Source organism: Rhinoderma darwinii, chromosome 1 (genome assembly GCF_050947455.1).
Source record: "Rhinoderma darwinii isolate aRhiDar2 chromosome 1, aRhiDar2.hap1, whole genome shotgun sequence".
Classification (NCBI taxonomy): Eukaryota; Metazoa; Chordata; class Amphibia; order Anura; family Rhinodermatidae; genus Rhinoderma; species Rhinoderma darwinii.
In genome coordinates this window covers 639,902,976-639,926,769 of record NC_134687.1, presented here as the reverse complement: position 1 = coordinate 639,926,769, position 23,794 = coordinate 639,902,976, and the positions used below count along the sequence as shown (strand labels likewise).

General features: G+C 42.9%; 1 protein-coding gene across 1 annotated transcript in view; it reads left to right on the top strand.

The window, feature by feature from the left end:
- LOC142694207 (uncharacterized) overlaps positions 1 to 23,794 on the top strand; it is a 308,282-nt gene that overhangs the window by 4,947 nt on the left and 279,541 nt on the right. The window contains 3 exon segments of the mRNA XM_075847611.1: positions 5,171 to 5,334; positions 13,781 to 13,972; positions 14,057 to 14,180. Of these exon segments, the coding sequence (XP_075703726.1) occupies positions 5,257 to 5,334; positions 13,781 to 13,972; positions 14,057 to 14,180 (394 nt within the window). The 5' untranslated portion in view covers positions 5,171 to 5,256.

Genomic DNA, 23,794 nt, shown 5'->3' with positions numbered 1-23,794 from the left:
TTTTTTCTTACAGAAGATAAATATATAAATTTGGTGTAATCGTATTGACCCGGAGAATAAAGGTAACAAATCATTTTTACCGTATGGATAAACAAAACATAACAATCAATAGGATTCACTGTTTTTTCTGCTATTCCATCCCACGATTTTTTTTTCTGTTTCCCAGTACATTATAGGGGACATTATAAACGACATCACGTCCCACACAAGACAAGTTCTCATACGGTACATAAAATACAAAGTTCTGGCTTTTGGAAGGAGGGAGTAAAAACTAAAATTGGCAGTGGGTCCATTAAAAAAAAAAAGTTCTTCTATTTTCTGATGTGACGTGTGATGAATTTTGAATGTGCCTCACATTAATAGTAATTAACCCCATCATGTTTCTCAGTCATAATGGGTTAATGTGTGAGGTACATGATGGGGTTAATTGCTATTAATGTGAGGCACATGGAGGTTAAATTCATCACACCTCGTGCCCCACAATAATAAGTGAAAGTAGTTTTTATTTTTTTATTTCTTTACATCGTACACATCATAAATGGCGCAAAAAAATTGTTGTGCAGGTTATTACGGCCGCGCCAATTCCGAATATGTGTATGTTTTATGTATTGAGACTTATTTTAATGTTTATTGTAAAAAAGGTGTATGTGTATTTTTTTTATTTAAAGAGGCTCTGTCACCACATTTTTTTTATCAGGGTATATGTAATATTACATAGTTAGTTCGGTTGAAAAAAGACACATGTCCATCAAGTTCAACCAAGCGATGGGAAAGGGGAAGTAAAAAATGTCTACACATAGCAGTTAATATTTTTTTGTTCTAGGAAATTATCTAACCCTTTTTTAAAGCCATCTACTGTCCCTGCTGTGACCAGCTCCTGCGGTAGACTATTCCATAGATTCACAGTTCTCACTGTAAAGAAGCCTTGTCGCCTCTGCAGGTTGAACCTTTTTTTCTCCAGACGGAGGGAGTGCCCCCTTGTTTTTTGAGGGGGTTTTACATGGAACAGGATTTCACCATATTTCTTGTATGCGCCATTCAAATATTTATATAAGTTAATCATGTCCCCCCTTAGTCGTCTTTTCTCAAGGCTAAATAGGTTTAGTTCTTTTAATCTTTCCTCATAACTTAGATTCTCCATGCCCCTTATTAGCTTCATTGCTCTTCTTTGTATTTTTTCCAACTCCAGGGCATCCTTTCTATGAACTGGAGCCCAGAACTGAACTGCATATTCTAGATGAGGCCTCACTAATGCTTTGTAAAGTGGTAATATTACATCCCTGTCCCGCGAGTCCATGCCTCTTTTGATACACGACAATATTTTGCTGGCCTTTGAAGCAGCTGATTGACACTGCATGCTGTTATTTAGTTTATGATTTACAAGTACACCCAGATCCTTCTCAACAATTGACTCCCCCAGTGTAGCTCCCCCTAGGACATATGATGCTTGCAGGTTTTTCGTACCCAGATGCATAACTTTACATTTATCTACATTAAACTTCATTTGCCAAGTGGACGCCCAAACACTTAGTTTGTTTAAATCTGCCTGCAATTCACAAACATCTTCCATAGTCTGAACTATATTACATAGCTTGGTGTCATCTGCAAAAATAGAAATAGTGCTATTAATCCCATCCTCAATATCATTAATAAATAAGTTGAATAATAGTGGTCCCAGCACTGAACCCTGGGGTACACCAATGAAAAGTCAGCCCAGTGCTCTAGGAACCCAAAGCCTTCTCCTCTACACCAAGACTTCAGCCATGCATTTAACTCCCTGAGCTCCCGCTGTCTTTCCTGTGGTGCGCATGGCACAGGCAGTATTCCTGAGAATACAACCTCGGAGGTCCTTCCCTTCAGCTTGTAGCCTAGTTCTTTAAAATTATTCTTAAGGCTCCTCCACCTACCATTTATTCTGTCATTGGTACCGACATGGACCACGACAGCTGGATCATCACCAGCCCCTCCCAGCAATTTGTCCACCCGTTCCACCACATGCCGAACCCTGGCACCAGGGAGACAGCAAACCATTCGGTTGAGGCGGTCTTGGCGACAAATTATTCTATCCGTCTTCCTGATTATAGAATCCCCTACAACTATCAATTGTCTTGGCTTACCTGCATTACCATCCCGCCGACTACTAGCTGGGCTGTTCTCCCGGCTGTTAGGGAGATCAGTATCCACTAGGGCTGCCTTTTCTGAGACTGACACCCTCGCATCATCACCCAACCTGGCAATTTTGCTTGGAATGCCAGAAACCGGATCGGCCTTCCTTGTCTTTGACCCCTTTCTACTGCCCCTAACTACATTAACCCAGCTACTTACCTGATCCTGCTCACCCATATCTTCACCCTCCAGTTCTAACCCACTAACTGCATGCTCCGTGAGCAGCAAGCTCAGCTCAAGATTGTCTATCCTCCTCAGTGTTGCATTCTGCTCCTCCAGATCTCTAATGCGAGCTTCCAGGTGAACAACATGCTCACATCTGCCACAGAGATATTCACCCTGGAACTCCGGCTCCAGTCGTGTATACATATGGCAAACTGTGCACTGAAGAAAACCTCCAATCTTGCTATCCATTATCCAAGTTACACCAAAACAGCGAACAATTGTCAAAGTAAAAGAAAAGAAGAAGAGTACTTACTGGGGCTTCAACTCCTCTTTTCAACTCCGGTTTTAGAACTCCACTTAGTTCACAAGCCACTTAAACCACCAAGCTCAGAAAGAGCAACATTATAAGTGCCCTATCCTCTACACAAGGAGATCAGCGCTGTAATGTAGGGGACAGCAGTGCTTTTTATTTAGAAAAACTATCTATTTTTACCAATTTATGAGCGATTTTTAGCTTTATGCTAATTAGTTTCTTAATGGCCAAGTGGGCGTGTTTTACTTTAGACCAAGTGGGCGTTGTACAGAGGAGTGTATGACGCTGACCAATCAGTGACCAATCAGCGTCATGCGCTTCTCCATTCGTTTACACTGCACTAGCGATATAGTTATATCGTTATGTGCAGCTACATACACACACTATAACATTACTGCAATGTCCTGACCGTGAATATACATTACCTCCAGCCTGGACGTCATGTGTATTCAGAATCCTGACCACTTCTGAATCTTTTCTGTGAGATTTCCAGCAAGGCAAACGTAAACTCGTTTACATCGTAATCTCGAGAGATTACGTTTGCCTTGCTGGAAATCTTACAGAAAAGATTCAGACGTGTAAGGATTCGGAATACACATCACGTCCTGGCTGGAGGTAATGTATATTCACGGTCAGGACATTGCAGTAATGTTATAGTGTGTGTATGTAGCTGCACATAACGATATAGCTATATCGCTAGTGCAGTGTAAATGAATGGAGAGAAGTGTATGACGCTGATTGGTCAGCGTCATACACTCCTCTGTACAACGCCCACTTGGTCTAAAGTAAAAACACGCCCACTTGGGCATTAAGAAACTAATTAGCATAAAGCTAAAAATCGCTCCTAAAGTGGTGAGAATACATCGTTTTTTTTCTAAATAAAAACCACTGCTGTCCCCTACATTACAGCGCCGATCTCATTTTGTAGGAGACAGGGCACTTATAATGTGGTGACAGAGCCTCTTTAATAATACTTTGTGTTTTTTTTTTTTTTTTTAAACTTTAATGTACTGACATATATCAGATATATGCCAGTACATTAGCCTGTGTAAATATAGTACACAGGCAGTTGTTAGGACATACCTAAGTATGCCCTAACAGGAAATATGGTAATAGAGCCCTGGGGTCCTTCAATGGACCCTGGGCTGTCTGTCCATATATGGTATGGCCCTCGATCGCGTCAAAGGAATTCCCAGTGACGCGATCCAAGGGGCAACCACCTTCTCATTTCCCCCTGAATGCTGCAGTCAGCTTTGATCGCAGCATTCAGTAGAATAGCGGCGGTGATGAGGTGTCTCTGACCTCTGGCGTTGTAGAGTGGGGCTGCGGTTGTATAATACAGCCATTGCCCCACTCCTGACAATAAGTGCACGCGCGGTCAGCCTGAGGTGATGCGGCCGCCCCTGCACTAATGAGCGCAGGCACTGGAGACAGAACATGGGGGTGTTTTGCAGTGCACCCGTCATGTTCGGTCTTCAGTGCCGCCGCTCATTACTGCAGCGATGGCCGCATCGCATCAGCCTGACGGCGCGCACTTGTCAGGATTCAGGAGTGGGGCAATGGCTGTATCACACAGCCGCAGCCTCGCTCTCATACATTCATGTATTACTATACTAAGCTGTGCGGCCGCACAGCTTAGTAGCAAAATACATGAAACAATGGTATTGAATCGTTTGGGGATGCACAGTATCGAAACAGTATCAAAGTTTCGATGCATCGTGCATCCCTAATCGGCTCTGCTCCGGGACTCTGTGGAATTCCCTGACATTGCTGTCCACATATGGACAGCGATGTCTAGGGCTACCCCAGAGCTGGACACTGATGTCAGGAGCACAGCTGGAGTCCCAGGCAAAGTGGACACTTATATCAGGGGCTTCCCCAGAGTTCCAGAGCAGAGCCTATACTAGTGCTCCGCTCTGGGACCCCCGGGTCTGGAGTTGCCCCTGACAGCACATTCCGGTCCAGGAGGATCACCTGACGTCACTGTGTATGGACAGTGACGTCAGGGGCTCCTCCAGCAGAGGACCTGCCGTGCGCGTGTTCTGGCTTCCGGGACCTTCCGTGCGCTAGACTGCCGGGACCTTCCGTACGTGCGCGCTGACCTGCTGGGACCTTTTGTACGGAATAAATAAGAATTTTAGATGTCTCTGAAGAGCCAGGATCTCTTGCGTAACTTCTGATATCTGTGAAAAGTTATTTTAGGGGTGTATTCATAAAGGGCATCTGTCACATTGATCCGTTGGCAGCATATTATATAGCAGGAGGACCTGAGCAGATTGTGTCTCTCCATTCACTTCTATAGGAGTTATAGAAACCGCCTAACAAGGCCACCCAGCAGTGGAGCCGCATCTATCAGACATTTCTGGCATATCCTGGGGAGAAATGTCCGTGTTGGGAATACCCCTTTATTCCATGTGGTGACGGCTCTGAGAAGATGTTCCTCTCAATGATCAATAAGTGAGGTTCTGTATGTCACACATGATGTTGTCCCCTGTATGATCTCCATCTTCTCCTTTCTTCATAAAGACGTCTGCAGTACTAGATCCTCAAGTTCCTCCAGTTTTCTCATCTTCTCCTCCACAACGTTCCTTCTGCTGAATGACCCACCAAGGATGGAGAAGGACAGGAATGAGATGAGCAGAAGAATATTAGACTTCACCTTGGAGATCATCTACCTGTTGAGCGGAGAGGTAAACTTTTCTACATTATAGAACAAGTCACACATAGGGAAGGGACAATACATAATAGGAAGTAATAGGAAGAATCCAGTGTCCTGTATAACAGCGTCCAGACCTTCCAAGTGACGTCAAGAAGCTGAAGATCAGCCACCAATATGGTCAGTTGTGTCATGTCACCAATGCAGCAATAGTAATGTTGTAGAGCAATGAGAATGACAAGTAAGAGGAACCAGGAGGATCAGGATGACATCTATATAGAAACATAGACGATGACGGCAGGAGGAGAGCACGTGGTCTATCTAGACGTCCCAATATTACTTCCTTTTTAGTTTTCTCTTAGGATAGATCTATGTTTCTCCCCGGCATGTTTACTTAAGGCTGATCTTCCAACCACGTCTGCTGGAAGTTTGCTCTGAGCATCTACAACTCTTTCAGTATAATAATATTTTCTGACATTTCTTCTGATCCCCCCCACAACTAATGTCAGATTGTTTCCCTTTTGCTTGTTTCATTTCTTCCCTCCTGTAACATATGTGAAGGTTTCCATCAAGTTCCCCCTTTCCCTTCTTTCCTCCAGGATATACAAATTACGTTCTTTATAGGTGATAATTTACTGATCACTTTGACCCCCCCCCCACCTATAACGAGTTTGGGGGGTCCCTAAACCACTATTCCTTCTCACTGCTTGACCACAATGAGTAAGACATTGAATGGAGCAACTCCATCCAGGCTGTTCCTCACTGCGGGGGTGCAGTGAGGAGGATCTTGTGGTTCAGGACCACCATTCTCGCAATCAGAGGGAGTCCCAGCGGTTGGGCCCCCAGCGATCAGAAAATTATCACCTGTCCTCTGGATAGGTGATAATTATTTTTATTCTAGGAATAGCCCTTTAAGGGTAGGAACATAAACAGCATGTTCAGGGCGAATATGATGTGCAGCTTGATGCAGCGTATCCTCCCTAAACACTGCAGGGAATGCCGTCCAAAAAAAACGCACCACAACGTGGCGGAAATTCCACTGCGTTTAGCAGCGGCGGAAAAATTAAAATTTATTTTACCCCTTCCTCTTCTCTGCGCACAGTCTGGCCTCATGGGATGATGTTTCAGGCCATGTGACCGCTGCAGCCTGTTATTGGCTGCAGTGGTCTCATTGGATGAAACGTCATCGCAGGAGGCCAGACTTGAGAAAAAGCAGGGAATTCTGGATAAGTATAACTTTTTATTTTTTCTGTGCAAATGTCGCAACACACACCACTTTGTTGCGGGTTTAAGCACCCCAGTGAATTCAATATGTTAAACCAGCAACACAAGCAGCAATTCCGCAGCATTAGGTTGAAGAAACCACACCGCACGTCAATTTAAGTGCGTTTTTTGTCGGCGGTTTATTTCCGCTGTGTGGAAATGAGATTTGTTGAAATCTTACCCACATTGCTGCTACTGTATTACTTTGCGGCTTTCCCGCAATTAATCCGTTGCGGAAAATCCGCAGTGATTTACGCCTAGTGTGTCCTACCCTAAAAAGGTTGTCCAACGACAATCGAACATCGAAAATGTTCCTAATAGGTTAGGCAATGTAAGAGACACTTGCTAATCTACTTTCACTTTCGAAACTGCAAGGATGTCCAGATTTCTCTGTCCTGTGATGTGGTCCCAGTGGTAGAGCTTCCCTCATTAGCTATGAGGTGCCGACACAGCTTCAGGATGCTGGGAGCTCCCCCTTCCCCTCTCTCTGTGTGTTGATGACATGATGAAGGGGCTGGCTGCCTGGCTCAGTTCATTAGATAAGCCTGTGCCGTCTCTGCTACAGCTAATTCACAGTAGCTTTACGTCCAGTCGGCAATTGTTCCTTTTACACCTGCTCTCTTTCTATGTTAGCTCCCCCCCCCCTTGATTGTTAGCAAGATGTTATGTGTTTTTAGTGTGAGCCGTCTTAATTATTATTATCTCACACTGATAGCAGATAGCTTTGTGCTGACTGTGAATTGGGGGTGGGGGGGCTAACAGATTGTAGCAAGAGGAAAAGGAACAATTGCGGATATAATTTTGGTGGGGTCAACTTACTTCCTTGTGTGATGTATGCTGGCCAACACTCTGTGGCGCTGGCACCTCCGCCAACCTCAGTAATGCCCATGCCATGTGGGCTGAACTAGAGCGGGCCCATCCCCATTCCTGTCCCGTTGGCAATTTTGCTAACATCACCAAGTCTGTGATAGTCATCTTGGTTTGCCTTTCTGATTAGCCACCTCAGGACTTTCTGTCCATGTCCTCATCACGTGGTAGACCCCAAATGTGGGCCAAGTCCGCACAACTGAAATCGGTCTCTCATCTACTCTTTCACCCCCCCAGGAGTATGGTCTGCTTCTATCTCCCCTCCAAAGAGGCCTTGTCACAAGGGGAGCTTTCTGACTGAAGATTGTTCCTCATCCAGCTCCAATTCAAAGTGTTCCTCTGCTGTGGAAAGTCTAAAGGTGATTCGTATTACCTTACGCGTAATGAAAGCTGTGCCTTCACCCGAGACGGTCTCATTTCACCTACCTAAGCGGTTGCAGAACGTTTTTGCTGCTCACTCGGCGCTCGAGGAAATATTCTATAAGGGGTTGAAACACCCCGTCACAAAGTTCTCTCACACTGGCTGTTTAGATGTTTCGTAAGAGTTCTTTTCCAAATGGTGTAAATTGCCAGCGGTGGTCCCCCTGTTCTCCCGCCTGGCCAAGACTACTACCGTACCTATGGCAGACAGTACATCATTCCACGAGTCACTGTACCAACGTATTGAGTTTTTTGTTTTTTTTTTAAGATCTCTCTTTGAGGCTACTGGCTACACCTTACGTACAATTTTTCTCTATGGCTTGAGTCAGCAGGGCATCCGCTGAATGGATTCGACAACTCCGTCACGGATTCCTCTCAGGAGCGCCTCAAGTAGAGTTCGTGGATCTTTCTGTACAACTGTCTAATGCGACAAATTATCTGTGCGAAGTGTCTCGATGCTGGTAGTCTGGTGGATCGTGTTTCGGCTTCCATCATTGCCATACGCAGAACTGCCTGACTGAAGAGTCGGTCCGCAGACAGCATCTTAGAGGGAAAGTGTCGCTAGAAAATTTTTTTTTGTTTTTTTAGTTAAACAATTAGTGTATAGGTGATTAAACATTGTTCTAATTTTTTTAATTTTCTTTTCACGAGTCAGGAAATATTATGAATTAGATTCTAATTTATAATATTTCCCAGCGCTGGTCACTAGATGGAGCAATTCCCAAAATTGCAGCATTGCATGTGGTAAAGCAACCACATTGCTTTATGCTGCAAAATTTGAGAAAACTCACTCGCTCTAGTGAGCTCTCAGAATCCCCCCTCCTTTATCCTGGCTAGTGCCGGGAGAAACGAGGGGATTGAACGGTCAAACCTCCTACACTGTGTCGCCATTTTTTGAGCTAACACACAGTGTAGTAGGTTAACATACAGTAGTAAACACACACTAAAACACGAACATACATAGAAATAACTTACCTGCTCCTGCCGACGCCGCTCCCTCCGGTCCGTCCGCTCCGTCTGCTACCTCCGCTCCAAGTGCACAAGTCCGGAAGCCGCGACCGGAAGTAGTAATCTTACTGTCCGGCCGCGACTTCCGGTCCACAGGAAAATGGCGTCGGACATCGCACATTACATCTTGGACTGTGTGGGAGCGGCTCATGCGCCGTTCCCATACAGACGGCGTACAGCATAGTAGATGGAACGGGCCCCGTTCGCATTCACTATGGGACTGTATGTGCCGTATTCAATGTCTGTATGTGTCGTTAATCGACACATACAGAGATGGAAAAAAAAATGGCAGCCCCCATGGGGAAGAAAAAGTGAAAAAATAAAAAAAAGTAAAACACAAACATACAAATAAATAAAAAAATGTTTAATAAAACACAAAAGTCAAATTGATCTAAAAAATTTTTTTTTCGTGACACTGGTCCTTTAAGTCTTTTATTGTGCTTCCCTTTTAGGCTATCTTTATTTCAAAACCTGGCTTGACAAAATTTTCTTAGAAGCCACCTTTGCCAAGAAAATAATTCCTCGCTTTTGGCCCTTTTGTGGGTACACCAGTCCTTTTTGTCCGGACAGCCATCCCACCTGGATTCTAAGAAAAAAACCTTCCTTCAAACCTGACTTTCCTGGCACCTTCGCCCTCAGACCCCCAAGACAGGGATGGGCAAACCGAGCTCTGTCTGAAGGTGCGCCCTCGCTCAATTTGGTTCAGGTGTGAGGCATGCTTCTGCTTCAAGGACATCTGGCTTTCCCACATCTGACGCCACGGTTTAGGCAGTGGTATGCTCGACATACAACAGCGTTCCACCCAAGCGTTTCTTTTTGTCCGCTCTTTCGAAGTCTCCTTACGGAGTGACCATCCTTTTTCAGTCAATCGATTCTAATCCTCTTCAAAGGGTCATCATTCCTTTACCTCCAGATCAGAGACATTGCAGGTTTTACGCCAATCTTTTTCTTGTGGTGAAAAAGGACGGGTCACCCCATCCTCGACCTCAACGACTGAACACCTAAGTCAGGGTCTGCCAATTCCAAATGAAATCTCTCTTCGGTCATTGCCTCCATGAAACGGGGGGGAATTTATTTGCTCTGTGGACATCATGCACGCAAATCTCCACGTCCCTATTTGCCAATCCCTCCAGCGCCAGTCCCCTGCTTCGTCTCGCGAGTTCGGGATCACAAGGCCTATGCAGTCAAGCCCTAGTGAATCAGTGGAATTGCTTTAGTCTCCTGTGCCTATTCCCTCCAATGCATTCTCTGCCCCAGCTTCTCAGACGGATCAAGGCTGAAGGGATTCCCACCATTCTTGTGGCCAGTCCTGAACCACGTCGCTATGGGTGGTATGCAGATGTAGTGGCCCATACCTCTCCAACATGACCTACCTTTTCAGGGACCTCTCCTACACAAGAATTTAAGGTTGCTACGTTTAACGGTATGACTATTGAAACCGCCGTTTTTAGGGAAAATGGTTTGTCAGGGCAGGTTATACTTATCATGCTCAAGGCTAAAAAGACTTCCACGGCCAGCATTTATTACCATTTCGTTTTTCTAGGTCCAGAGTTCTTTCCACCTGGGACGACTAGATCATGGTCTTGCCCTTATTTCCTTTAAGACCGGTATCAGCGCTTTGAATCCTGTTAATTTTGTCTTTTGGCATTGAAATTGGATGTTGGATTTTCCTGCAAGGTGTTGCTCATGCTGCCCACCCCCCCCCCCCTATTGGTCCCCATGTCCTCCATGGGACCTCAAATTAGTTCTGCATGTTCTACAATCTGCTCAATTTGAAACTGTGAGAGATCTCCCTTCGTCCGGTCTTCTGGAAGGTGGGTTTCCTGGTAGTTGTGACTTTCATCCGGAGGGTCTCCAAACTGTCGCCTATATCCTGTCATTCTCCATTCTTGACTCCTCATCAGGATAAGGTGGTACGCCGTACGGTGCCCCTCCTTCTTTCCCAAGGTGGTCTCTGCTTTTTACCTGAATGAGTACATCCTGCCGTTTTTTACCCGTGTTCTAGTCATCTGAGGGAGCGTTCTCTTTACAACCTGGATGTTGCCCGTGCATTAGCGGATTTACATATCCCTCGCTTCGTTTTTCTAAAGGTCCGATACCTTGTTTTTCCTCCCAGAGGCTTCAAAAAAAGGGTTTGCTGCCTCTTCGACTCTGGTGTAAGGAACCACAATTTTGGGTTAAACCTCACTCTATATTTGCATTCCTTAAATTCAGGTGGAAAAAAGGTCCCTTAGAGAGTAGGTCGTGACAGAGCGGTATGGTCCATGGCATGTCGGACAGCACGGCCACTATATCCTGGGCTGTGCACAATTAGGCTTCTGCTCTTTAGGTGTCCAAGGTAGCTACATGGTCTACTCTGCACACTTTTTGTCAAGTTTTATCAGGTGTATACTTTTGCTTCTGCAGATGCTTTGCTTGGACGCAAAGTCTTGCCATCTGAGGAGTAGGTGACCATGTGCTTTTTTCTGTTCCCATACCTGGAGACTTCTTTCAGACACCCCTCTGCTATGTCTCCAGTGTAATGAGCGAGAAATATGGATATTTTTTACCCCCATTTTCTTATCCAGTTTGTTCGGGAACACCTCTAACCCATTTGTTTGTTCAAGGTTCTCATGGTTGTCTGTTGGAGGGATTCTCCTCTACGGTTCTGACATACCATTACTTACCTTTTTTTTTTTTTTTTTTTCTTACTGTTCTTGATATTTTATTTTTTTTATTCTCATTGTCAAACCTCCTTGTGGCAACAGCATATACCCATGATCTGTGTCTTCCAATGAACTGAATGAGAAAATAATAATATTACGACGAGTATTCAAAAAAATCAGTGTTTTTTGAAGATAAGGTCTCCAGTATTACAGATCTGGTTAACTAGAACTCAATACAACGGGTGGGCACAATCTCTACTGAAGGGGTAATACTGTGTTCAGTTCTGTAGGTCTTAAGTTTTATGCTTATCACGAGAGATTGAAAAAGATTTATTTGTATATACACTACCGTTCAAAAGTTTAGGGTCACTTAGAAATTTCCTTATTTTTGAAAGAAAAGCACAGGTTTTTTTCAATGAAGATAACATTAAATTAATCAGAAATACACTCTATACATTGTTAATGTGGTAAATGACTATTCTAGCTGCAAACGTGTGGTTTTTAATGCAATATCTACATAGGTGTATAGAGGCCCATTTCCAGCAACCGTCACTCCAGTGTTCTAATGGTACATTGTGTTTGCTAACTGTGTTAGAAGGCTAATGGATGATTAGAAAACACTTGAAAACCCTTGTGCAATTATGTTAGCACCACTGTAAACCGTTTTGCTGTTTAGAGGAGCTATAAAACTGACCTTCCTTTGAGCTAGTTGAGAATCTGGAGCATTACATTTGTGGGTTCGATTAAACTCTCCAAATGGCTAGAAAAAGAGAGCTTTCATGTGAAACTCGACAGTCTATTCTTGTTCTTAGAAATTAAGGCTATTCCATGCGAGAAATTGCCAAGAAACTGAAGATTTCCTACAAGGGTGTGTACTACTCCCTTCAGAGGACAGCACAAACAGGCTCTAACCAGAGTAGAAAGAGAAGTGGGAGGCCCCGCTGCACAACTAAGCAACAAGACAAGTACATTAGAGTCTCTAGTTTGAGAAATAGACGCAATCACAGGTCCTCAACTGGCAGCTTCATTAAATAGTACCCACAAAAACGCCATTGTCAACTTCTACAGTGAAGAAGCGACTCCGGGATGCTGGCCTTCAGGGCAGAGTGGCAAAGAAAAAGCCATATCTGAGACTGGCTAATAAAAGGAAAAGATTTATATTGGCAAAAGCACACAGACATTGGACAGAGGAAGATTGGAAAAAAGTGTTATGGACAGACGAATCGAAGTTTTAGGTGTTTGGATCACACAGAAGAACATTTGTGAGACGCAGAACAACTGAAAAGATACTGGAAGAGTGCCTGACGCCATCTGTCAGGCATGGTGGAGGTAATGTGATGGTCTGGGGTTGCTTTGGTGCTGGTAAAGTGGGAGATTTGTACAAGGTAAAAGGGATTTTGGATAAGGAAGGCTATCACTCGATTTTGCAACGCCATGCCATACCCTGTGGACAGCGCTTGATTGGAGCCAATTTCATTCTACAACAGGACAATGACCCAAAGCACACCTCCAAATTATGCAAGAACTATTTAGGGAAGAAGCGGGCAGCTGGTATTCTATCTAATGGAGTGGCCAGCACAGTCACCAGATCTCAAACCCATAGAGCTGTTGTGGGAGCAGCTTGACCGTATGGTACGCAAGAAGTGCCCATCAAGCCAATCCAACTTGTGGGAGGGGCTTCTGGAAGCATGGGGTGAAATTTCTCCCGATTTACCTCAGCAAATTAACAGCTAGAATGCCAAAGGTCTGCAATGCTGTAATTGCTGCAAATGGAGCATTCTTTGATGAAAGCAAAGTTTGAAGGAGAAAATTATTTAAAATAATCATTATTTCTAACCTTGTCAATGTCTTGACTATATTTTCTAGTCATTTTGCAACTCATTTGATAAATATAAGTGTGAGTTTTCATGGAAAACACAAAATTGTCTGGGTGACTCCAAACTTTTGAACGGTAGTGTACCTGGAGGAAAGAAGGGAAATAGGGAACATATTAAACAGTAAATAGAAGAAGCCGGCATCCATTACATCTAGACAAAACGTTTCTACACCGAAATAGAAGACGTACTTTACTGTAAGAGCAGTCACACTATGAAGCTCTCTGCCTGGGAAAGTTATCATGAATTAACAGAGTACAAAGCAGCCTGAATGTCTTTAGTGTAATAATATTACGAGTTATTTGTACTAGATTTCTGGAGATGGGTTGTTAATCCAGGGATTTATTGTGATTGCCAGTCGGGAAGGAATTTTTTTTCCCTTAACGTCTCTCTCCATAAACAGGAGTACATAATAGTGAAGAAGACATCGGGTGACTGTACGACTCCCATAATCCATCTCCATGAGTCCAGAGGATGGAGCCGTAGTCAGAGCCCCATCACAGAGCCTCCCCCTTACTCCCGGATACATAAGAAGAACAATAAGAAGAAGATCTTAGAATTGATCTACAAGATGACTGAGCTGCTGACTGGAGAGGTGACACTGTTGGGAATGCTGGGAAATTCTACAGTGACAGCACTGGAGGTGTCTGGGTGATGACTGTATCATTGTGTGTGTCAGGTTCCTATAAGGTGTCAGGATGTCGCTGTCTATTTTTATATGTAGGAGTGGGAGCATTTTGACGGACACGATAATCTGTATGAGGAGGTCATGATGGAAAACTACCGGCCGTGCACATCACAAGGTAAGAAGAGACCTATATATTTTGAACCCCTTCCCATCGCAGCTAAATTTGTTTTTTTCCCTCTCCATTTAGTTTTCTGCCGACATAGCCATATAAGATTTTTTGTTTTGTTTCTTGGGTTGAGTTGGTTTTTTTACCATTATAATGGTACATAATGATGCGAAACATTTAACCCCTTAAGGACACAGCCTGTTTTCGCCTTATGGACAGGCTATTTTTTTCAAAACTGACGTGATAACTTTGGAATTCTTTCACCTATCCAAGCGATTCTGAGATTGCTTAGTCGTGATACATTGGACTTTAAGTTAGTGGTAACATTTGGTCGATACATTCAGGGTTTATGTGTAAAAAAAAAAACAACAAATTTTAGAGAAAATTCGGAAAAATTTGCATTTTTCTAAATTTAAATGTATCTGCTTGTAAGACAGATAGTAATACCACACAAAATAGTTACTAGTTCACATATCCCATATGTCTACCTTATGTTGGCATAGTTTTTGAACATCCTTTTATTTTTCTAGGACGTTACAAGGCTTAGAACTTTAGCAGCAATTCCTCATATTTTAAAGAAAATTTCAAAAGGCTATTTTTACAGGGGCCAGTTCAGTTCTGAAGTGACTTTGAGGGCACCATATATTAGAAACCCCACATGAATCACCACATTTTAAAAACTGCACAGAAAAAAGTATTAAAAACGGCTTTTAGAAAGTTTCTTAACCCTTTAGGTGCTTCACAGGAATTACTGCAAAGTGGAGGTGAAATTTACGAATTCATTTTTTTTTTTTGCAGAAAATCAGTTTTAATCCGTTTTATTTTTTTCTTTAACGCAGCAGGTTTTACCAGAGATATGCTACTCAATATTTATTGCCCAGGTTCTGCAGTTTTTAGAAATATCTCACATGTGGCCCTATAGTGGTAATGGACTGAAACACAGGCCTCAGAAGCAAAGGAGCACCTAGCGGATTTGGGGGCCTCCTTTTTATTAGAATATATTTTAGGTAACATGTCAGGTTTGAAGAGGTCTTGTGGTGCCAAAACTGTAGAAACCCCCCCCCCCCCAAAAGTGACCCCATTTTAGGGGTATAGTGAGCATTTTGACCCCACAGGTTTTTTGCAGAAATGATTGGAAGTAGGCCGTGAATTTGAAAATCTACATTTTTTTCCAATAAAATGTAGGTTTAGCTATTTGTTTTTCATTTCCACAAGAACTAAAGCAGAAAAAGCATCACCGCACTTGTAAAGCAGTTTCTCCTGAGTAAAACAATACCCCATTGTGTGGTCATAAACTGCTGTTTGGACACAGGGCAGGACTCAGAAGGGAAAGAGCGCCATTTGACTTTTGGAGCTCAAATTTAGCAGGATGGTTTGCGGAGGCCATGTTGCATTTGCAAAGCCCCTGAGGGGACAAAACAGTGGAAACCCCCCAAAACTGACCCTATTTAGAAAACGACATCCCTCAAGGTACTTATCTAAGGGTATAATTAGCATTTTGACCCCACAGGTTTTTTTGTCTGAATTTATTTGAATTATGCAGTATTTACTGGTAATTCAATATATAATGTGGGGGCATGTGTAAGTTGTGAAAAGCAAATCTGAGTATAATAAAAGGGTACATAAATATAATTCATAGACTTGTGGTAAGCCTTGAAGCAATCCTTTATGCACAGGCCAGGTTTTTCTGGGCAGGTGTCGCACTCATAAGTCCCTTATTAGGCCCCTTTTGCTACGCACTCTGCACCTTTTCTTGGATCTTCCCTTCTTTTCAGTTTGGGGAACTGGCAATGTGTTGCCCTGGTACAATACGGGCATCCTCTCTTTCAGCAGATGTGCTTGGAATGACCCTGTCCGGCCTGCACATTTGGAAAGCACGTAAGCGTTCTACAATGCTATCTGTGCCATGTGCACGGCCACCTTTTTATACCACAGCCATGTTTTTCACATAGCACTATAGAGCTTCAGCACTTGATCTGAGAGATCAACGCCTCCCATGTACTTGTTATAGCCCACGATGCAATCTGGCTTGTGGGTCACTGTGGTGGTATCTCGTACAGGGACGGGTGCTGCCGTTCCCATGTATTGTGGTCAAGAGAAGGACACCCCTCTTGTCCTACTTGACGAACAACACATTCTCGCTGCATAATTCCCTGCTCTGACCCCTTTTGACACGTTGGCCAAAAAGTGCTTTAGGGAGGCCTCTCTGGTTTTTGCACACCGTGCCAAATGCTACAGTATCTCAGGTGGAGGGGCATTTAAATAGTGGGATGCTGGTGTAGAAATTATCCATGTCAAGTTGATAGGCCTAGTCCAGCAGTGCGTGCACCAAATCCCACACAATTTTCCCACGAACTCCCTGGACGGGAGGGGCATTCTGGGGGTTCAATCCTGGAGTCCTTCCCTTCATAAACCCAAAACCTGTATGTGTACCCTGAGCTACTCTCGCACGGTTTGTACATTTTTATCCCATACCTTGCCCTCTTACTAGCAGGTATTGGCGGAATTTTAGCCTACATTTAAAATGTAAAACGGACTAGTCTATTGCAATGTTCTTTTGGGGGGTATACGCTTCTTGAGATTTGGGGCAGAAATTGACTGGCCTGATTTTGAATAGGCGGTCAAATTTACGGTCATCACTGGGCGGGCACTGTGCATTATTATTATAATGCAAAAAGAATAGCTTCAAAGCGTGTCCCGGGCATTGCCATGCGGTAAATTGGGGTGTTTTACAAAACATCTATACTCCAGTATTGCCTGATCTGTGGCTTCTTTACTAGCCCCATATGCATCACACAGCCCCAAAATTTGAGCATCTCCGATGCATCTACAGGGGTCCGCTTGAAGCGTCTAGCATATGTTGACGTGGGGTTCTGGGCATATAAATTGGTCTGGCCCACCATTAAATTCACTAAATCCTCACTGAAGAAAACCTTAAAAAAAAATCTATTTCTGTGAGGCCTTAAGTCTCAAAATGAGTTCCTGAGCTGCCTATGAATTCATGGATCTGAGGTTCATAATTCTCGGGGGGTGGGTTCCACACGGGATCACTTATCTGGAGGTGTACTACACGTGTATTTCAAAACTGCTGAATAAAAAAAAGAATAGAAATAAAATGAAGTATAAAAAATTTACTGAACAAACTTCAGTAACAAAAAATTATGGCAATATAAAACTAAAGAATTTCCTGATTACATGACACTAACTAAAATGTAGTGACGTTGAATCTGCCAAAAAAAATGTAGTATAAAAACTACTGCAGTAAATTTAGGCTAAAACTACGCTATGTAAAAATTTAGTGACTAACTTCAGTAAAAAAAAACAATGTCCGTCACTAACCGACACTAAATCTGTAACGCTATATATTAGTTCTAAAAAAAACTAGTATAAAAATTATACTACAGTAAATTTCGACTAAAACTATAAAGCTACAGTAACCACTGACACTAATTGAAACACTATATTTTAGAAAAAAAACTGTAGTATAAAAAATATACTACAGTAAATTGACACCAACTTTGGAAAAATTGTATAGCTAAAACTACCTAAGCAGGTACTTGCTACCCCTAAACTACCGCTACCCTAATGTCCTAACTATGCAGGTACTAGCTACACCTAACTATATTTTATTTAACTTTTTTTTTAAAAACATTTTTTGCCGTTTTATATATAAAAAAAACCTGCGTCAACAAATTATAGACTCCGCACTCAGTGGCCGCAGGGCGCACACAAAAAGATAGGCCAAAAAAGTAAACCTGTGCCAAAAAATTAGCACAAATGCCGATCAGTGATGGCGGTCACTGATCAGTTCTCCGAGGCTGGAAGGCACACACAGAGATGGTGCTGGCAGAAAAATAAAAAAACAAAATCTGCGTCCAAAAAAAATAACCACAGATGGTAATCAGTGATGTCTGTCACTGATCAGCACTCCGTGGCCGCAGGGTGCACATAGAGATCATAGAGATGGTGCTAAGCTGTCAAAAAAAAAAAAAAAAAAGTCCTATGCCAAAAATTGCTGATCAGTGATGGTCACTGATCAGCTGCTGGAGGATGTGGAAGGGGGAGGGGCAGGGGGCTGGAAGATAGACTGGGAAAGGGAAATTCAGGAATCACTAGTGCTGCTGAGAAGAAAAAGAAAAAAAATCAGCAGCAGTACAGATGATGATGATCACAGTGAGTGATCACACAGCAAGATGCGGAAGAGGACAATTGCAGCACAGAAGGCCTCAGCAAGGGTAAGTATTCGGTTCACAGATTATCACACCAGCTCTGCTCACCGTTTCTAACTGGAATGAGGTGGGCAGAGCTGGTGCAGGGTGTTTGAAAGGCCCTTCATGTCTAAAATTGGTGAGTCTATGCAGATCGACCAATGGTAGCGATCGGGGGGTGGCACCATCACTACTTCCTTACAAGTACATGGCAGGGATTGGTGCCGTCCTAGACAGCCCCAATCCTCACCGTATTTCTGTGCCCTGCGGCACAGTGATAGGTTATAGCCGCAAAAAGCTGCGATTAGCCGGCCTGAACTGACCGACCAATCGCAGCGATCGCAGATGCGGGGGGGGGGGTGCTACCCCCCCTGGGCCACGTGTAAAGATGGCCAGCAGCCGTCTTTGGACACAGTGGCCACTTAACGCTCCGACGTGCCTATACGTTGAATTGCGTTCAGTACCTAACGGCAACGACTACCCATACGTTGGATGTTGTTAAGGGGTTAAATACTATTTTGTCGGTGTGTTGATGCAACAACAGAGCCAAAATATATTAGACTGAAATTTGTAATGGGTAAGTCAACCGATACCTGCCCTCCAGTGATTTTATCCAGATCCAAATCATGTTTTATCGATATATCGTAGAGGGATAACACACAGACGCTGCTGGTATGCTAAAATTACTCCTCTGAGGTTTATTGCCAAACTCAATTACAATAATATCTTTCAAAAGGGGTGTAGGCTTGAGGTTAACTAATCAGAGGCAATGGGAGAATATTTGAAATTCAGCCAATTACAGACACACTATACATATCCAAATGCATTATTATAATTCTTCATACATCAAATTTGCAGCTGGCTTATTTCTGTTAGCAAGGATACGATAGATTGTTCTTCTGAGATGGTGGAAGTTTTACTCACATAAGTATGTGAATGTCTCCGCTTCTTATCTGGCTCACTCCCCCTTTCCTTCTTTCCACAAGCTTCGCTTCGCAAGAGAACCAAGGCCAAAGATAACTACCTAAGTAACATACAAAATCAGCATTAATATATTTGTCGTAAAGGAACAATGACTTTCATATTCACTACAAAGGAAACAAGATGGAGATTCCAGGCAAGATGGTACTGCACAAAATGGATTCATCTAAACATATTTTAATCACTTTCACATTTCCCACCTTTTGCTTTTGAGGACATTTTGTATCCAAGCCAGGTATTTAAAGAAGGGTTCACCCCCCCCCCCCCCCTTGTGGAATAAAACAACCTGCACGACACTCTGGAGCAACCCATTATACATCCCACAATACCCTCAAATCAGTTAGAGGGGCCTAGAGGGGCCTAGAGGGGCCCCCCCCCCCCTTGTGGAATAACCCATTATACATCCCACAATACCCTCAAATCAGTTAGAGGGGCCTAGAGGGGCCCCCCCCCCCCCCTTGTGGAATAAAACAACCTGCACGACACTCTGGAGCAACCCATTATACATCCCACAATACCCTCAAATCAGTTAGAGGGGCCTAGGCATGGCAAACAATCTGGCCACTCTTGCTCTATGTCAAACTTATACTGCATAATGCCAAAAAGGTCTATATAATGGCAACATGCTGGGCCGACTTCTTGGCACATGCCCCTTGGGCAGCATTCAAACCATCTCACACTATTGTATATTGAATTATCTAACAAATGCAGAAGTTACATTCAAAACATCAAACATATAATTTTTAACGTCAAATATTTCCGCTAATTTCTCTATTATACACATTCTTTACTGTTAAACCTACTAATGCTAGCAATAATCCAAACTTCTCCCGCCACGGTACATGTATTGGTCATAATTGTGTTGTATTGTCACTTACTGTCCTAATGGGACCTCTACCCCTGCACATATAAAAGGTCGTGGGCAGCATTTTTCTCAAACCTAAAGACACCCAGGTAACATGACCTCCGGGCTCTCATTGCTGCCATTTACTTCTTACTTATGAGTGACAACAACCAGTGACCATCACCTCACACCTCCACATAAAACACCTCAAGTTGTTATTCACAGTACCGTGGCATATTTACATACATTATAATTATAAACCTCAAACAATAGGGCCTCAAATAATAAAATGATGCTATCACCAATCTCATGCTATTACCCCTCATGTTTGGGTCCCATCAGTTCATTGACAAGTCCTGTACATCATCATCCTCTTTTTTTGTCTTCTGCTTTTCACTGACTGTCGCCCTTAGGGTAACCCACACAATTTTTGGAGTCAGACTGTACAGTGGTGTCCAGTGGGGGATTTATTATTACCCCCCCCCCCCCTCCTGGTCACTTCCTTATCTTCCACTGTGAAACACTTGGATGCTGCTGACAGGTTGACTCAGGTCTTTACTTTGACCATTGCTGATGTCATCAGGACTTTGTTTGGTCCTTTTCATCTGTCAGACAAAACCCTCCACATCTGTCCTCTTCCTCCGGCTAGTTGCTTATCTGCACGGCTGCTTAGAATTGTGACACTGCCATCAGTTTATGACCAGCACGTTGTATTGGCCCAGGCTGTGCCTGCCGCATCTCAGTGATGGAGTTCATCATGTTAAGTCTTTTTAGTTCATGTTTACTAGCACTTGCTGGGGACCCAACCTTTATCTATTGTTAAAAATAAATGCTTATCTGGTGATAACATCTGTATACTTTATAAAACATATTCTATGTGCATACAATAACAATGTCCGGCCCTAAACCCCTTCCCGACATCCGCCGTATATATACGGCGCACGCCGGGTGGGGGAATATGGAGCGGGCTCACTGGCTGAGTCCGCTCCATAGAGCGAGTGTGTCGGCTGTGTGTTGCAGCCGACACTTCCGGGTTACGAGCGGGATCGCGCTTTAGTGCGATCCCACTTGTTTAACCCGTTAAATGCCGCGTTCAATAGAGATCGCGGCATTTAAATTACTAAAAACGCGGGCGACCCCCTGTAACGTCTCAACGGCACCCCCGCGGCGAGAACGGGTGGAGCCGTTGGTTCACACTGCTGCCTGGGGGTCTGACAAAGTCCCCCAGGTCCGCCATCTTGGTACCCCTATGAAGCTCTGCCTCCGACAGGGCTTCATAGGAGACTGTCAGAATCACGATATACTGACACGAATAACGATCGCTGGTTGAAGTCCCCTAGGGGGACTAATAAAAAATGTAAAAATGAGTTAAATAAAGTTGTTTTTTTTTTTGTGTAAAAAAAAAACTTAAAAGTTCAAAAAAAAACCCTTTTCCCATTTTCCCCCTCGAGCATACTAAAAAAATTAAATAAATAAACATAATTGGTATCGCCGCGTCCGTAAAAGTCTGAACTATCACAATATATCATTATTTAACCCGCACGGTGAACGCCGTAAAAAAACCAAACCTGTAAACGCCAGAATCTCTATTTTTTGGTCACTTCATCTCCCACAAAAAATGAAATAAAAAGTGATCAAACCGTCACATTTACACCAAAATGGTATTATTAAAAACTACAGCTTATCCCACAAAAAAATAAGCCCTTATACAACTTAATCGACGGAAAAATAAAGAAGTTACGGCTCTCGGAATTTGGCGAAACAAAATAAATTTTCTTTTTTACACTTAGGTTTTTACTTGTAAAAGTAGTAAAACATAGAAAAAAACTACATATATTTGGTATCGGCTTAATCGTATTGACCCATAGAATAAAATTAACATGTTGTTTTAATTGTACAGTGAATTCCGTAAAAATGACGCGCAAAAAACTATGGCGGAATTTTGTTTTTTTCATTTTCTACCCCACAAATAATTTTTTTCCCGTTTCCTAGTACATTATATGGCAAAATAAATGGTGCTACGAAAATCTACAACTTGTCCCGCAAAAAATCAAGCCCTCATAGTACAATATCGACGGAAAAATAAAGGCGTTATGGCCTTTGGAAGGTGGGGAGGGAAAAACGAAAATTAAAATCTGAGAAAGGGCTGCGGCGTGAAAGGGTTAAACAAAATCAAACCAACACCTTTTTATAAGAAAAACTTCTATGTCCCAATGGACAGGGCATCTTCAAAATGTGTAGCTACTGGGTACATTGTATTTTGCTCTTGGTTTTACACTTTTCAACAGGATTTGTACCTTGATCTGAGCTGATTACCTGTAACAGCTCCTACGCACAGAAATATTAACCGATGTCATATGTTTTATCTGAAAAATGTCTCAAACCAATTTTTATTACCTACTCTGAGATTCAAATGAACACCTTTTATACCTAATATTTTAGGAAGCCAAAAACAACTTGTATTGCCTGGGAAGGCCTCTCAAGGTCTGTTCTCTTCGTGGGAGTTGGGTATGATAAGGTTGGCACCGGTCTGCCAGGACTGTTCTGTAGCCAAATCAAACAGCTCTAACAGAATTTAGCAGCAACAGCTCTAAAGCCTGGGACATACCAATTCAATCTTACTAAATCGATCCTTGCAGTCTTGGTGGCATATGTGAGGCCACACACCATCAATGCAAGTACCATCAAGAGTGCCTTGGGTGCTACCGGTTTACCTTCCTTCATCCGTCCACATTCTGTTAGAATCTGGTGTTCACGCCTTTTGTTCCCAGTTGGACACTTCTTATGGAGAACAGTCTTTTTCATCGCATAATTATTAACCCTTTCATGGCCAAGGGTCATTGCACTTTAAACAATAATATCTTTGTAACCGCTTTGAATATCACAACTATTTTTACGTTTGTTTTTTTTTCTACAAAACTTATGATGCGTTCATGTTCTAGATTAGTTTAATTCAGTGTTTCTAATTTTCATTATGAGCAGACAAATCACAAAAAATGTGAAAAAATACTTTTGTATTTTTTTAATATATATTTATCTTGCGCTATCTCTATATATCGCTATATATCTCTCTATCATTCTCTATATCGCTCTATCTCTCTCTATATCGCTCTATCTCTCTCTCTCTATATATATATATATATATATATATATATATCCACACACACACTGTAGAGCTATGTAACAATTAGTCTTCTCTCTCCGTCACCCTGGATCGCTGTGAAGTGGGCTATATACATACGACCGTGAAAGAAATAGCCGTCAGCAATGGATCAACTGTCAGTTTTTCATGGCTGTTTTGCATCAATGCATCTCAAAATTTGAATCTATTTCCTGGCCGTCTGACGGTTTTTAACCGGCATTTGCTATCCGTTTTTCATGGATCTTAAAAAAAAATTATACATTTTATTCGTTAGGGTTTTTTGTCCCAACCCCCTGAAAACACCACAGTTCCCATGTACATAGTGACGCAACACCACTGTAGATAGTGATAGTGCCACAGTTCTCTTGTAGATGATGTCCATATAGTGCCACACACAGTGCCCATGTTGATAGTGCCACTGTCCCCTGTAGGTAGTGCCAATATGCCA